The sequence below is a fragment of the Heterocephalus glaber genome, unplaced genomic scaffold (genome assembly GCF_053883595.1).
Source record: "Heterocephalus glaber isolate CG9 unplaced genomic scaffold, H.glaber_assembly_v1.0 deba00001600, whole genome shotgun sequence".
Taxonomy (NCBI): Eukaryota; Metazoa; Chordata; class Mammalia; order Rodentia; family Bathyergidae; genus Heterocephalus; species Heterocephalus glaber.
The window spans coordinates 3,184,191-3,200,968 of NW_028258372.1; the positions used below are offsets into that span (position 1 = coordinate 3,184,191).

Below are 16,778 nucleotides of genomic sequence, written 5' to 3' on the forward strand. Positions count from 1 at the left end.
GGCTGCTCTACCCCAGGCTTAGCTGGTGAGAATGACTCTTCCCCTGCCCCCCTTCAGCAGGATGTTGGAAGTGCTCAGCACGTTTCCATGGCTTTCCTATCTGTGAATTTCCGGTAGGTCATAAAATGCATTCATCTTTAATCCCTACATTATATTTACTCTGTACTTAAATACCAGGTTTTTAAAGAATAACTTTATGGCTATATTCAAGCTAAGGGAGACAAATCTAAAAAAATCCACTCTGTTTATTCTGCCTCTCATTGCATGGCTTAGAAGCTAAGAACGAATAAACCATACGACCTGGTCAGAGTGACACTTCCTCAGACAGATCCACAGGCACAGCTCCACGCAGCAGCATAAGAGAGAGCAATGCTCTAGTTCCTATTGAGAATGACATTAGATGAATCAAGGAGCTGACAGGGCCTCAGGAAAGGAGCTGAGGTGGCTGTGAGCTGAGAAACAGGTCATGATGCTTTCTGACTTTTGCAGAATATTCATGGACCACTTTGCTCTTCTCTGTAATATGGAGGGAAACTAAGTACTGCCTGGCAACATGTAAGCTAGGAAAGATTGTATATGGCTTTGATTCATTTGAATAACAAGAAATCACTTGCAATTTATCCTTACACTGAGTTTACTATGGTTAAAACAGGGAAATTTTCACATTTCATGTGACGATCTATTTGAAAAGGAAATGATATTCAAATAACTGTATAGGTAAAGGATGAATGCCTTAAAGATCAATTTATTTTTCTATGAAACAAACAACAATAACCAAAACAAAGTGGTAGTCTTCAAGCAGAGAAACCATATATCCATCTGTTTAAGGAGGTAATATAGTGAAAATAAAGACACCTTCCCTAAACCTCAGTCATTCAAAACTCATTCAAACAAAATCCACAAAACTTCACAACTTATCAATTAATAACAGTTAATAACAAAAGAAATAAACTTTGGTGGTGGGTAAGCACATTTGGTGGTGGGAAAAATAAGCAAGCAAGCTATGCTCAAGTTAAAAACCACTTAGTAGAAGAATTTATGAATAATCAATATTGTCATTGAGCCAAGATTATGCGTATCTTATAGGAGATCCGACTGCAAATTATTGGGCAGATGTTTATTGATTAGTATTTTGTAAATACAAAGAAAGCAAAACATAAACTGAGATATTTCCATAAGTTTGACCAGCTCCTCCTAAATACTCTAAATTTACACTATTGCCTTATTTCTCATTTCTGAAGTCATTGTTGTTTTAATCCGGATTTTTATATGTGTGTTGACAAGAAACTTATAGAATCAAGATTATACTTTGCATCTCAAAATTACTACTGGAAGAGCAAGCTTAAGATTCAATATTGAACCTCAGTTTAAAGCAATAAAATAGACACAATAATAGTATTCATCTCCTAAGAATACTGTGAGAGTTAAAGTAAATATCTATTTGAGTAGCTCCGAAAACATGTGGCACTTAATATATGCCACAATGTTTATTATTGTTCTTATTTTGTTCAGAGACATTTGTAAATCTGTAGACAGCACCTTCTAATTTTTTAAGCAAATGTAACATACACAGTGTTTTCTCTATCTTTCATGGTGTCTTCATCTCAAAAGAACCATGAAATTTCATTGATTGGATTGGAGAACTCTCTTACCAGAAAAAAGCAATCCCAGAGCCTGGATTCCTTTGGCTATCCTTTAAATTCAAAACTAGAAAAAACACCTTGGGTAAATTTTCCCTTTGCTGTATGCCATTCATTCGGTGGAGAGGGAAACAATTGGATTGTTGACATTTATTTGGCCCATGGTTTATTTCTTTTACCCCTGAGCATGTTTACATGTTTCACCATAAAAGTGGAAAAACGGATGGAGCAAGTAAGTGCGGAAGGCAGCAGTTTAAGAAGGAAAACAGAATGGTGGGAATCGGGAGGCAGAAGGGTGAATGTGCAGAACTGACAGAATGGACGGCGATGTTCCCTTCTCTCATTGCCCCGTGTGATGCTGTCACAGTCAGGGATCTCCTGCACCTCAATGCTTTCTTTCTCATAAGAAATAAACTGATGTACAGTGTAACTCCCTTGGTGGAATTAGTGATCTTCATGTCAAAGAGGGGAGTTAAAATGAGGGGCGTGGACACTCTGGGACACAAGGCTGATTGGCCAGGCCTCTGGCATGGTTGCCCAAAGGAAAGGTGGAGATTTTGTAATCTTCTACGGATTGTCTCTGGCAAGAATAAAAATATGAAAAGTACATGATTGTCAATGTAGGTATATTTGATATAGTTAAGGTTAATCATTTGCAAAGAGTAAGATATAACACTGGCATGTTAAGATATATTAAAATAATAACTGACATACTATCTTATCCTGGGTTGGTATGTTTTCCTCTTTCTCATGGATTGTGTGATACATCCCAAAGACTTTGGTTTGGGTAATGTAAATTACATACTACAAAGAATCTGCAAGTAGCATTTGAATAAAAAAAGCATCAAAGCAGTGGCAATAATTTTGTCAGTTCCTTTTTGGTGAAATAATTTTGATGAGGAAGGTTTATTATTTCATAGTAAACACTGGTGAACCTCTTCAAACTACGTTAAAAATAATAAACACTATGGCTGGGGTGTAACTTAGTGGTTGATGGTGTGCTTTGCATGAACAAGACCCTTAGTTCGATCATCAGCACCACAAATGAGTAATAAAAAATTTTAAAATGCTGTAGGTTTTAGTTCCCTCAACCACTGTGGACAGAGGCAGCTGAGTGCTTGATGGAGTGGATGTTCTGATGCTGACAGAGCTTTGAGTTTAGATAATGTGGAAAGATTACCTGTCCCAGGGACTGCCAGTCCAAACCGGCGCTGCCAATATAAACGTGCTGTTTGTCCACAATCCAGAAGGAGGACTGCAGCCGGCCCTTGTTGTAGGCAGTCATGTTCATGTACGTCACCTCAGCCCCTAGGAGTTCAAGGAGATCTCAGTCAGCCTTTGCTTCAAGGCTTTGCAAGGCAATCAATTATTGACCAGCAGCAACATTCATGATCTGCCATAGAGCCCAATTGTGATTTGGAGAAGCCAAACAGTCACATTAGGTAGGTACAGCAAAGACCCCTCAAGGTACTATTTTGTTACCCATGAGAAGAGTACACAACCTCCAAAGGATTCTTCCTGTGTATATACAGGGAAGGCTCTGTACCTATGATAGGCCTTGGCTTCTCAAGTCACCCAGATCTGTATAAAATTCCTACCCTGACACTTCCCATCTAGATGGTGAAAGAGGTGTACCACACACTCTCGTTATTTTTCTTTTCTAATACACTTAACTACAGCTTTGCAGTCAATAGAAGGACTTGTTTTCTTCAGTATTACAACTCTGCCAATAAAGAAACTGGACTTACACTTTCTATATATTATTTCACCCTTTTATCCTTTCATTTCTTATGTTAGCTTTGCATTTCTGTGACCAAATACCTGAGAAAAACAACTTAAAGAAAGAAAGATTGATTTTGGTTCATGATTGCAGGAGTTTTAGTCCATAGTCAGTTGGTGCCAAGGCAGGAGTACCACAGCGTAAGGGCGAGGTGGAAGAAACTGCTCACCTCATGGCAACTGGGAAGCTGAGAGAGGAAGAGGAAAGAGCCAGAGAGGAAGGAGCCACAGAAGAAGTTAGAACTCTCCTGACCCAATCACTTCCTAAAGGCAACCCAGCCTTCAAAACAATGAGCTTTTTGAGGGTGCATATTGGATTCCAGCCATACACTTGCCTTTACCTCTTCATTTTCCCCTTTATTATTTTAGATTTGGTCTCTTCATGGCCTTTCTCTATTTAGTAGTTTTTAGTTTAAGCAAGGATTAGTCAAGTTCTACTAATGGTTAACTAAATCACTGAGACTCTTGTAAAAACCAAAAATACATTTAAAGAGCTGAATTTGACCATTTTAATAAGAATGTGGCAGAATCCACTGTCAAACTTTTAAGCATTGCCCCCTTAAATGCATTTAGAACCTCTGAAAAGAAGCATTAGTCCATTCAATTCAGGATGATATAAAAATATTTCTGCTGCCAGTCCATTCTTTTTAAGAGAGCAAATCTATGTGCATATGCTCACAATGAACTAAGTGATTCTGTCTTCAGACATTCAATATTAATGATGATAATATATTCCAGTGGCACATCTCATTGTCAGAATCTTCATTACCAGGAATACACAATACTGTATGTATAAGGATGCGTACTAGGGTATTAGAAAGGAGGGAGAGATATTTACACCATGAACATAACCTCTAACTCCTGGGAAAAACATAAGGTATGTTATATAAAGGATAGGAGGTGTAACTGAGTAGTGGCAAAGCATTTGCCTAGAATGCAGAAGGTCCTGGGTTCAAAATTCAGCACTGGAGAGAGAGAGAGAGACAGAGAGAGACAGAGAGAGAGAGACAGAGAGGTTTTAGAATAGGCTAAAAAGACAATGATCCCTTAGACCAGTTCTACTTTTTACTCTGAATTCTTCTAAATCATTAGAATAAATTATATGATATTTTAGCTGGCTTTAGAAGGATCCTTTTTATTCGATAAGTTTTTCTTATGAATAACAGATAATATTGTCTTTATTGTGTGCACATATAGTTTTAAAGGTCCTACAATCTTTATATGAATATTTTTGTATTTGACCAAAATATTCTGTTTTGGCCTAAAAACTTATACAAATTTTTAAAAGTAAAGTTCTAGTTGCATGATTAAATGATTTAAAAATGTGAAGATCTAAAATAAACAGTCTCCAAATACTCATCAGAATGACATAAAAGAGAATAAGTACACTGGTAAAATAAAGTTTCATATTCCTCACGGATGTCCATGATAGAAATAAGACTCTATCTCCATGTTTATGTCCAGAGAATCCCTGCTGAATGCATGTTGCCAGCAACTTTTATGTCATATAATATAAGGTACATTAAAAATATATACAAGTGGGCCAGGGATTTAGCTCTGTGGTTCCACTGCCTGCCTTGCAAGCCCAAGGACCCGAGTTCGATCCCTGGTACCAAAAAAAAAAAAAAATACAACTAGGGCTGAGGATTTCGCTCAGTGGTGCCACTACCTGCCTTGAAAACGCAAGGTCCTTAGTTCGATCCCTGGTACAAAAAAAGAAAAAGAAAAAAAAATATGCAACTTATAAAAAACTATAAAGCACAATAATACAGTGGACATTTGTGAACCTTCCACTTTACTGAACACTAGGATTACTTTACCAACATGATTAACACAGTGCTTCTCAACTGAAGTTCTTGGTGGTTAAGGCGGACTGTCAACTTGGCTGGCTTGAGAGCTGCCCAAGGGATGAGCAAAGCACACCTGAGGGTGTGTGTTTCCAGCGGGGCGTGGAGATGTGACTTTCGGGTCTACATCCGGTCCTCCACCCTTTCCTCTCCAGCACTGTTCCCCTGCTCTGCTTCTTGCCACCATGAACTAAGCAGCTTTGCTCTGCCACACCCTCTACTATGATGTTCCTGCCTTGGGTCCAGCCAAGCATGGGCTGAATCTTTTGAATCTGTGAGCCTATTAAACCTCCCCTCCTTTAAGTTGTAAATGTCAGGTATTTTGTCCAGCAACGGGAAAGCTGACTAATATTGGGTGGATTCAGGCCTCTACCACTCCCTCCCCTGAGGGAACCATAGCAAGGTCTGGAGTTATTTTTGTTGTTGGTGGTGGTGACAGGCATGAGGGGGCTGCTATTAGTATTCAGTGGGTAGAGGCAGGGATACTACTGAATGTCCTACAGTGCACAAAACAGTCAACCACAACAGTTACCTAGTCCAACACAATGACAGTCCCATGGATGAGAAACCCTCATTAAATGAGTCTGCATGTTTATGCCTTATCCCATAGCCCTATCACTTTCCTAGGATGCAACTATGATCCCAAATTCAGTGTTCACCACTTTGTTTCTAAAATATATTTTACCACATATGTATATACATAATAACACAAAAATGAGTTTATCACTACCTTTTGAACAGATTATTGAGTCTCCAAAGCATGTCAAAAGGAAATGCCTTAGTTATTAATGATAGGTTTATAGAAAGGCTTTTACAGGTTTCCTGAAAGCAAGGTTTGCAACAGACATCTATTAATTAATTAATTAATCTCTTCTTCTCAATATATTAATTTGCATGAACAAGGAAAAAGGTCATAGTTTGAAAGTTCTTGGGAGCTTTAATTTTTTTTTTAATTTTTTATTTTTTGGTGCTGGGGATCGAACTCGGGTTCTTTCGCTTGCAAGGCAGGCGGCGTAACCACTGAGCTAAATCCCTGGCTCAGGAGCTTTAATTTTTATTAGCCAGTGCAGTTTAATCAAAGCATTTAGCAAGCCATAAGAGCACCCTGCATTTTTAATTTTAGCATATCTTCCAAATGTTGTCAAAAGTATGCTGTAGAATTTTTTATAGGTTGCCTTTGATATTTTCTCTTTAATCTATGGGTCTGGACTCACAAAGGTAGTTTCCTGGAGTTGTCTCTTTCTTCCCACACATTTTTCTTACAATTAGGATATTCTGTTTCTATGGAAATACTGCATTTGATTATTAGATTCTAGACCAACTGACTGTTAAGCCTCTTATAGAAATAGTTGATTTCAGGAATCATTAGGCTTAAAAATAAAAATTACGCTTAAAAAGAATAATGAACTTAACCTTAAAAGTGAAATTTAATTAAAAGACTTCTTCAATTATGCCTAAAAATAAGCTAACGGGCTGGAAGGCAGGCTCAATGGTAGAGAGCAAGGCTGAGACCACGGGTCCATGGACCACCATCACAAAATAATAAGAAAACTGCACTCAGAACAGCTCAGAAAAAACACTCTACAGTGGCTCGCTAGTTCTATTAGAAAATGACAGGTCTGGGAGGTTGGAGGACAGAGCTCACGCTTATGACTTCTTTTCCCTTCCTGTTGAGGTCACCCAGCAATTGACATAGCCACTGAGATGGGGATGAGGGGCACTTCCCAGGCTTCTGCACTGGTTCCAAAGGTCTCTAGAAGAAGGCAGCCTCTCAGAGCTACCACTGCTGCTGGGTGACCCAGGAGTAGTGGAGAAGGTTTGTGGGTTTGAGCCCACATTGTTCTGTTTTCCTTCCCATTTGCTGTTCAATAGAGCCAGTAGCCTTCCAGGATTCTGAGGTGACACACCTGATTACATTGTGTAAGATGACTTGTCTACTACATCAGCAGCCTAAAGGAAGCTCATCAAGTAGAAAAGCATATGGCTGCCACTAATCAGATTAAATGGAAGACACTGGAATTCTTTGGGACAGTCACAGAGATATTTCAAATGAATCATCTAAGGCAAGTGTTACAGTTTGGACCCTCAATGTCCCTGGAAGGTGCATGTGTTAAAGGCTTGGTCCCCAGCATGTGGCACTAGTGGGAGCTGGTGGGACCTTCAGGAAGTGGGAGAATGTTAGGTCACTGGGGGGATCCTGGATGGGGATACTGGGACCTTAGACCACCCCTCTCTCTCTTTGCTTCCTGACCACTATGAGATGAGCAGCAGTGCTCTACCACACGCTTCTACCACGATGTGCTGCCTCATCACAGGCCCAAAAGAAATGAGACTAACTAATACACCATGAACTGAAGCCTCTGAAACTGGGAGCCAAAATAAATACTAGTTTCTTCTTATAAATTGTTCTTATCAGGTATTTTATCACAGTGGTGAAAATGTGATTAGCATAGCAATATCCTTACAAATTAAAAAATTCAATCAAGGCAATCTACTACATGATTGGCAACACTGAAAACTGAAATGATGATCCAGAAGTTCAATTAAAGTAATTTACTTACAATACAGAGTGAACACAAAGAGGTTGACACAGTGATTGAAAAATTGATGCATGGAAGAGAAATCTAGGGGAGTTAATGTATCAATCAATGTCTTAAAGGAAGAAAAACAGACCTCACCAGAAATAGGAAGAAAAGAAAAGAAAAACATGATAAATGTAAGCAAAAAAGAAGGTAAGAAATACCAGGGTTTCACTAAGATACTCAAAATCCTATTTTAGCAATTCTAGAGAGAAAATCAGAGGAGAAGAAATCACAAAGTAAATAATAAAAGAAAATTTCCAAGAACTGAAGGATGTACTTTCTAAATTTAAAAGCCTATCAATTCCTAGAATGAAATAAAAAAAGACTCATGCATGTACCACAGTAAGTTTTCAGAATACTAGAAATAAACAGCAATTCTAAAAACTGTCAGAGTGAAGTGATCAAATAAAAATGATAACAAATGATAAAAAAAATAAATCTAGGTTATACTAGATTTTTTAATGTAACAATAAAAACTGAAAAACAGTGGAAGGGAATGAAATTTGTATATCTAGCAAATTTGGAGGTAAAAATAAAAAACATTTTTGTGTTTCCTAACAAAGTACAAATTCCTCCAAGGAATGGTCAAATTTTAAAAAACCACTTACAAATGTGGTGGTAGTGTCTAAATACCTAGGCAATTTTGAGGTTATGTATTTTAATGAAGGAAATATTAATCAAGAACTTAAAGTATGTATAGCCATTATGTTTTATTTTCTTTTGGAATATGTGTATTTGAAGGTGGAAAAACCAGATCTTAAGTTTTTTAAGGGCTTGTTCAACCTCATTTATCAAAAGAAAAAGAATCATCAAATGATTAAAAACGTTATACCTTTATATTTGTGCAGTACTTTAAACATAACAAGAATGTTAACGAATTACAGAGAATTCACTTATTCTCTGGTTTTACCATGACAGACATAAGGGACTGAGTCTCTGGGGAAAGAAATGACTGGCCTAATGCCCACAGCAATGAAGTGAGCTGAGACCCAAGGGTTTCTACTGTGAATTCAGGATTCCTCGTCTCCTGTTCAGAACTGCACAGCTATCAGCAGTATCCTGACATCTATCAGCCTGTTACTTGGGTAAGCGGTGATTCCTAAATCTATTAGAAGAGACTGATTTCTAATGAGACCCACATTTAATATTCTTCCTTGACAAAGGGTAAAGGAAAAACAAGAAAGAAAGGGGAGGAGAAAGAGCAGTAGGAAGTGGGGACCATGCATGCTCCTTGAGAGACTGAGCTTTGTGCATTAACTCCACCAAGTAGCTTGGTGCTGGTCACGTATTAGGAGCCCCAATTAACACGAAAAGAAAGACAATGAATAAATGATGAAGGACATCACATAGCCTCTCGTGCAATCAGAGGAAACATACTAAAGCAGTAAAGGACTCAGCATTGTGAAATAAATAAATCAGAACAATACTTTTATGTGGGAGGCACAGTGAAATTAAACTTTAAAGATAGTTCCATTCCAAGCCAAATTTCACAACAAAAGAAAAAATTAGGCTCTTAGACAGAACTTGACTAACATGATTTAAACAAAACTCCCAAATGTTGACACATCAATTGTTCCTTCCTTTGAGAACTAATAGCTTCCACATTTATTCTTCTTCCAGAAAAAAATTACAACATTGTCGTCCATTGCCAATGAGATGGTATTCGTTTCTTTATTAGTTTATCACAGAACTCGGAGGAGGGAAAAGAGGGAAAGTTTCTTCCCAATATCCCACGGAGCCAACTGTGTATTCAATGCTGGGAGATTTCACAGCTTAACAAACTAAAGTTTGCATGAGCATTTGTTAAAACTTCAGGAGCCCAACATTTTACCAGCTTGATCAATAGTCATCATATCACTGTTCCATCAAACTTTTGAGGCACTGCAAGAACAATGACATTGAAATTCTTTCTGAGGAAGCAACGGATAAAAGTTATACCACACACGAGACAAGGAAGGGTGAAGAGGTAATTCCTGGTGTCACCAAGAATCACCCAGAGTAGCCATGCCCATGGGGAGGCAGATGACAGAGCCAACATGAGGACACAAGGTATGGGTGGTCCAACCTAAAACCTCAAGATGCACCTGCTGGGAATCCCCTGGCCCTCTGAGGTCTTCCTGATTCTTGGTGGCACAGAGTGGAAGTGCTTCTCCTCTATAGATGTGCTGGCACCTGATACGCTCCATTTCCTCCTCAGCTTTGTTCTTTGCTCTGCTCCCAATTCCACCAATGTATGTAATGGGATGGGAATGGAGATAACAGGAGGGGAAGGAGGAAGTGAGAAGAAGTCTCCAGAAGAAAAATTCTAGGGTACATGTCTTTAGTCAATCCCTGGTGTAGACTTGAAGGCCTAGAAGTCAGACTCCCTGGTTCAAATTCTGCTTGTATCACTCAGCAGCTGAAAGCCCCGAACATGTCATTTGGCTTCCTGTGCTTCAGGTTTCTCCTCTGCAAAATAGAGATGAAGTAAGAGGGGACTCATCTGATGGAGGTGGACTCAGCACATGTTCATGGATGAAGGCACTTGTAGGAGGGAAGTGCTCAGAGATGCGAGCCCTGTGCAGCCACCCTTTCTAAGCAGCCTCTCACGAGTCTTATTTACCATTTGTCTTCCCTGCTGGATTATAAGCCCCATGAGGGCAGCAATCAAACTCCCTTGATACTCACAGGGGAAATCAATCATATTATATAACCAGGAGGACATGTTCATGTTTTAAAATTAAATTCTTCATGATTAACTGGTGGTGCAGAATATGCAGCAGAAAATCCAGTGTGTAGACCTGCAAAGTATTTTAATCCAGTTCCCCTTAGGGCTCCTGGAAAGAACTCTGGGAAGTAATTCTCCAGAAAACCCCCACTGCATCCATGTAGACTGATTTGCATGGAGGAAAGTATTTAACCCAAGCTTTCATTTTTCATAATCATGATGTTCAGGGTGCACATGTTTCTAACATGCACATAAGGAACTGTTGTGGAGGCTCTGATCTGAATGTGACCCCTGGTGAATGAGATTAGTGCCCTTATAAAAAAGGCCTGAGGGACCTCCCTCCTCTTCCGTGTGAGGGCATGGCAAGGAAGCACTATTTATGAACCAGAAAATGGGAAAAAATGGGTTCACTGAATCTGATGGTACCTTGATTGTTGACTTTCTGGCTTCCTGAACTGTGGAAATAAATTTGTGTTATTTATAAGCTACCCATTCTGTGGCATTTTGTTATAGTAACCCGAACAGACTAACACTGGGTTAAGAGCAATGTTTCAGAGGGGTCTAATGTGAACAAGAGCTCCCAGAAGCTACAGTATATCCTGAAAATGTATATATAATTTGGCCTGAAATTTTATGTATGGCAGTTCTGGAGACTGAACCCAGGGCAAGTACTCTACCACTGAGCTACACCCCCAGCTTTTTATGTAACTTTTAAAATATCAAAGTCATCTAGTCAAGAATATGAGTAGTTTCTCCCCAGTGTCTGGCAGGAATTACTTTTGCTTTCGGGAAAAGAAAAACAAAAACAATATATAAAAGAAAATCTAATTTATAAGCCTTATATTTAGAGGTCAGTGAAATTTAAGTACTATCAAGGTGTTCAAAGGGAGGTTTACATCATGGGAAACATTTTGTTCTAACACAAAACAGAATTTCTGAATAGATTTTTTTTTAAAAACTTCAATTTCAAAGATACAATTCCTGGGTGGGGGAGAATCATCATCTTCTAAAAATACGGGCTCTTCATGGGTAGGGGAAGGGGGAAGATTTGGCTAAGCTGATGACACATATGTTCAAGTGGTGATTCCTTTTCAACTTCACAATTCTTCCATTTATAATACCTTCATTAGAAAATGTAACACACTTCCAAAATATGCCCTGGAGTGAAGGCCACCAAGAATTTGACTCACAACCAATTGAATTTTCAAGCTGATAACTTTAATACCCCACTTTAAAATTAGAAAGAATCCAGAATACTGAGACGTTTTTATTATTGTTCTTTTCACAGCCGACAAGCAGTGAATAAATTCCTCTGTTCTCTCCACTAACCATGGAGCAGAATGCATGTGTAAGAGTGTTATGAGATGCAACTCCAGGGATTTCTCTTAAACTACTTCTCTCAATTTTTTTCTTTAAAATGACTGAAGAAAGAAAATAACAAGGAGTTCAAAGACGTAGTTACCAAATTCCACGATCCTGTAGAAATATCAGAGATAGTATGCTATCTCTTTTTTATTAGCCTGTGGAAATTGTGCATGATTTTGATTTATATTTTAGATCAAAGGAAGGGACTTTATAAAATGGGCAAAGAAACCCCTTCTGCAGTTGGCTGGGGAAAGAATAAGTTTTCATGTGTAGTAGCAATTTATAAACATTTTGTGTAAGAAGCCAACATCTGAGGAATTCCCTTTGAGAGTTGTCTAAAAAAGTCAAACGTTTTTAGGTCACAGAATCCTAACAGTAAAGAAACATGAGCATGTGGGGAAGTGGAACCATCAGGCTGTGTAAAGTTATGGAGCCACGTGAAGGAGCAGCACCTCTGGGTGCCAGGGAAGGTCAGGCAGGGACCGCAGGGGCAGTGATGGGCGTCACGGGCGGCTCTTGTAGGAGCAGATGGGAGGGCACCGTGGGGGCTCTGCATTGGCACTACTCTCTGGGGCTACATGCAGCTTTCCACGTTTTGTTCATGGCGATTAGATGAGAAACTTTCTTCTATGTGATTTAAAAAAAAATCTAAAAAATTTTATTAGTACATGTCTTCCGTACATGATTGCATTCCTCGGTGGGGAGTTGGAGCATGTACAGATCGCATCTTAGTTCTTTTTACTTCCTTCCCCCTTTCCTTCCTCCCTTCCTTCATCTCTTGTTCTCCGTCCCACTTGCAAAAAACATCTATCTCCGGTTCCTGTTATATCACTTTCATTTTGCTCTTTTCATTATTTATACTTTGGGTTTCTCATATGAAGAAAACCATGAGATGTTCAAGCTTGCGTGTCAGATTTATCTCACTTAGCATTACGGTCTCAAGGTGGAAGTGTCCTTCACTGCACTGCTGGTAACCGTCGGCGTCCGCAGGACTTCCGTCGCTGGCCATCAGGCTCCCTGGCCCTACTCTGCACACGGCAGGAGGCCAGAACTCTGGTTCAGAGATGCTTCCGCCCTGGCTCACAGGCCTCTCCCCTGGATCCCCAGTACCCCGCCTAGAGCACCTGTCTCCCCCATGGCACCAGCCCCTGACTCGTGGCCCCATCCGGGTCAGCTGCTCTACTGTTTGGTTGAATTTTCCATCCTCACTAGTTTCCCCAAACATTTTTCCTTAGCGTTGTTCATGATTTATCATTTTTAGCTCCTTCAGAATCTGTGCTGGAACGACACAGGCTGGGCAGTTCATGACTTGTGAATCACTCAAAAGCGAATGCAATGGGGCAGGCTGGTAGGGTGGGGGAGCCGGGAAGAGGTCGGGCCTCACGGACGGCGGGAGGCGGGGAAAAGCTACGTAAGCAGCCGCGACGCCGTATGCTGCTGCTGAGCGTGGGCGCAGGCGGTTCTGGGTAGAGCCGGGTCGCGAGACTGTGCCGCGCGCGCCTCTCGGCCTCCAGCGCAAGCTTAGTCCCACGCGCTTCCCAGCCCCCGCCGCGCCCCTCGAAGGAGTCGCGGTCGCCGGAGCCACCCGGGAAGTCCGAGAAGCTGCTCGCACCTCGGCCTCCAGCGCAAGCTTAGTCCCACGAGCTTCCCAGCCCCCGCCGCGGCCCTCCGAGGAGTCGCGGTCGCCGGAGCCACCCGGGAAGAAGTCAGAGAAGCTGCGCGCGCACCTCGGCCTCCAGCGCAAGCTTAGTCCCACGCGCTTCCCAGCCCCCGCCGCGGCCCTCAGAGGAGTCGCGGTCGCCGGAGCCTCCCGGGAAGTCAGAGAAGCCGCGCGGCCGTCGTAACCGCCATGCCGAAGAATAAAGGCAAAGGAGGTAAAAATAGACGCAGGGGGAAGAATGAGAACGAATCTGAAAAAAGAGAACTGGTGTTCAAAGAGGATGGGCAAGAATATGCCCAGGTAATCAAGATGTTGGGAAATGGACGATTAGAAGCGATGTGTTTTGATGGTGTGAAGAGATTGTGTCACATCAGAGGGAAACTGAGAAAAAAGGTTTGGATAAATACCTCAGACATCATATTGGTTGGTCTCCGAGACTACCAGGATAACAAAGCTGATGTGATTCTAAAATACAATGCAGATGAAGCAAGAAGTCTAAAAGCATATGGCGAGCTTCCTGAGCATGCTAAGATCAATGAAACTGATACATTTGGTCCTGGAGATGACGATGAAATTCAGTTTGATGACATCGGGGATGATGATGAAGACATCGATGATATCTAAATTGAACCCAACATTCTACATTCCAGTTTTTCAGAAGATTGTCCTACAGTATGGATTTTGGCCATAACCCACCCTCCAAGAAGAAGTTTTCATTAGCATGACTGTAATTTATTAAGGCAGTTTGATTTCGTTCTAAGGTATCTGTTTCTGTAAAAACTGTTAAATGTTAAGCCCACTTCATTCTTTTGCTGTAATGGAGCTCACGGGTAGACCACATGTATTTCAAAAATAGTGCATTACTGCCTTTCCTGCTCTGACCACTCCCAGTTAAGTAAATGGGTGTTTTGAATTAAAAAAAAAGGTGAATGTAATGACCTCAGAATTGGGTTGACGCTTTGTAAGTCATGCAGATGCTAAAATGGCCTCCATTTTAGTTTTGGTAAAGGAAGCTTGTGGAGTTTTTTCCCTTCCCACTCAAAGATACAGGGCTCTTTAAAGGTTGGAATGAGTATGTAAGAAAGGTGGGACTTTCTGTTCTGACACAGGAAATGGAAAATCTCTGCCTGAAGAATGGAGGGAAAATGTAACCAAGAAAAACAAAAGAATGTTCAAGGTGAGGGTGGAAGCAGAGGGCATGAAGGGCTTGGTGATAAAGACAGAAGGACAAAAGTTAATTAAAACAGCTCTGCCCTCCCTTCAGTCACCCCAGAGGCTGAGACTGTATCTGGGGAGCACTTCAGGGCCTGTGTTGAGTTCCAGCTCAGCTTAATAAAAGACATGAGTCAGTCTGGGAAGGGAACTGAGCAGCTACAATAGGTGTAATTACAAAGGAAATGTTAGACACAGCACAGATTCGGAGGAGTATGATTGGCAGTGATATTTAATAATTGACTTGGACTCATTAAAAAAGAGAAGGAAAAGGGATTCTTGAAGGCACTGCTTTAGACTGAGCCAGGAATTAGTATTTTCCACAATGCCAAATCTCACTAAACTTTTCTATACAAGGGTTTGGGTTTTCCTCTGAAGCTATTGGTCAGGCGCCTCAGTACTCTGATGTCAGGAAGGCATCTCACAGACTAACGCCCGGACACAGCTGCTTTTGTTTGGATGAGTGTCCTCCAAAAAGCCTGTGTATTAAAGGCTCAGCCCTTGGCACTATGGTGGGGGGTGCTTTAAGAGGTAGGGCCTTGCTGGGCATGGTGGTGCACCCCTATAATCCCAGCACTTGGCAGGCTGAGGCAGGAAGACTGCTGTGAGTTTAAGCTCAGCCTGAGCTAGAGAAACCTTGTCCAAAAAAAAAAAAAAAAGGGCCAGGGATTTAGCTCTGTGGTTTTGCCACCTGCCTCGCAAGCCCAAAGACCTGAGTTCGATCTCTGGAACCAAAAAAAAAAAGGGGGGGGCCTAGCGGGAGGAAGTTAGGTCATTGGGGATGTCCCCTTGAAAGAGATTCTGGGACTCTGGCTTCTCCTTTTTTGTTGTCTGCTTCCTGGTCACCATGAGGTATGCAGCTTTGCTCTGCTGGATGCCCCCCAATTTGATGTATTGCTTCATCACAGGATCAAGGGGGAAGGAAGCCACCCAACCAGGTTCTGAAATCATGAGCCAAAATAAAGTATTCCCCTTTTTAGTTGATTACCTCATGTATTTTGTTCTATGTTTTCATGTAATTGTGACATTTTAGTGGACAGGGAACATGGTAACCAACCTGATCACCCATACAACTGTTTGTCACAGGTGGCAACTAACTCTAGGGGCTGTGCTTCAGCCTCTGCATCCCACAGGATGGCTGCTACTTCCCTTGAGACTCACAAAACGATGCCAGGAGCCTTGAACTACTCTACTGATAACTGTTTTACAGGGATTCCTGGAGCCTCTTTCCACTATTCATAATGATTCCAATAATAACAGCCACCTACCAGGAGCTGAATATATGCCAATCTCAGTGCCACGTGTTTCACATGTATTACCTTCCAATTCCCACAACAAGCTCACAACACTATTCCTTCCTAGGTCCGTTTAAGTAATTCCAAGGTATTTGTCCATTGCATCTAAATTTTCACATTTTTTGACACAAACTTGTTCATAATATCTTACTGTCTTTCAGATATCTCTCATATCTAGTATCTTTGCATGATATTCCTTTTTCATTCCTGAGATTTTGTCTTTTCTGCTTTCTTGGGATTAAATTTTTCTTGAGAAGGATGCATAGGTGGTTGTTTTTCATTTTTCTTCTTTCTTAACATATGCATTTAGACTATATTTTCCCTCAGTACTACTTCATCTGTACCCTACACACTTTGGTATTTTGTATTGTGAAGGAGTTTTTAGTTCCTTATTTCCATTGTGATTTCTTTGTTGACCTAATTTACTTAAGTAACAAAATGCTTCATTTCCAGTCATTTGGAGGTTTTCTAGTTATCTTTTTGATGCTGATTTCTAGCTTGATGTTGATTTCTGTAGTCAGAAATCATATGCTGTAAAATTTAAATTCTCTGAAATGTGTTGAGATTTGTTTAATGGACCAGCTATTTAGTTTACATTCCACTTGGAAAGAGGACACATTCTTTTAGTTGCCATGTTCTGGATATGTTAGTTAGGTCACCATTATTAATTACTTACATCTCCTATTTTTAT

The 16,778-nt window shown here is 40.6% G+C and overlaps 2 protein-coding genes across 6 annotated transcripts in view; one reads left to right on the top strand and one right to left on the bottom strand.

The window, feature by feature from the left end:
• Pld5 (phospholipase D family member 5) overlaps window positions 1–16,778 on the bottom strand; it is a 365,640-nt gene that overhangs the window by 87,058 nt on the left and 261,804 nt on the right. For 3 of the 5 annotated variants that reach the window (XM_087194269.1, XM_087194270.1, XM_087194271.1), the window contains 2 exons: window positions 2,821–2,948; window positions 301–381 (listed from right to left, as the gene is read on the bottom strand). In XM_087194269.1, the coding sequence (XP_087050395.1) occupies window positions 301–381; window positions 2,821–2,948 (209 nt within the window). The remainder of the gene's footprint in view (window positions 1–300; window positions 382–2,820; window positions 2,949–16,778) is intronic. The other 2 variants (XM_004853520.3, XM_021265541.2) reach the window with 1 other exon arrangement.
• On the top strand, window positions 13,361–15,776 carry LOC101704118 (eukaryotic translation initiation factor 1A, X-chromosomal). The gene has a single exon (XM_013075402.3). The coding sequence runs from the start codon at window positions 13,770–13,772 to the stop codon at window positions 14,202–14,204; it is 435 nt and encodes a 144-aa protein (XP_012930856.1). The 5' UTR covers window positions 13,361–13,769; the 3' UTR covers window positions 14,205–15,776.

Bases quoted from the DNA above. Each gene is read 5' to 3' on its own strand.
- LOC101704118 (XM_013075402.3), top strand. From the start codon at position 13,770: ATGCCGAAGAATAAAGGCAAAGGAGGTAAAAATAGACGCAGGGGGAAG.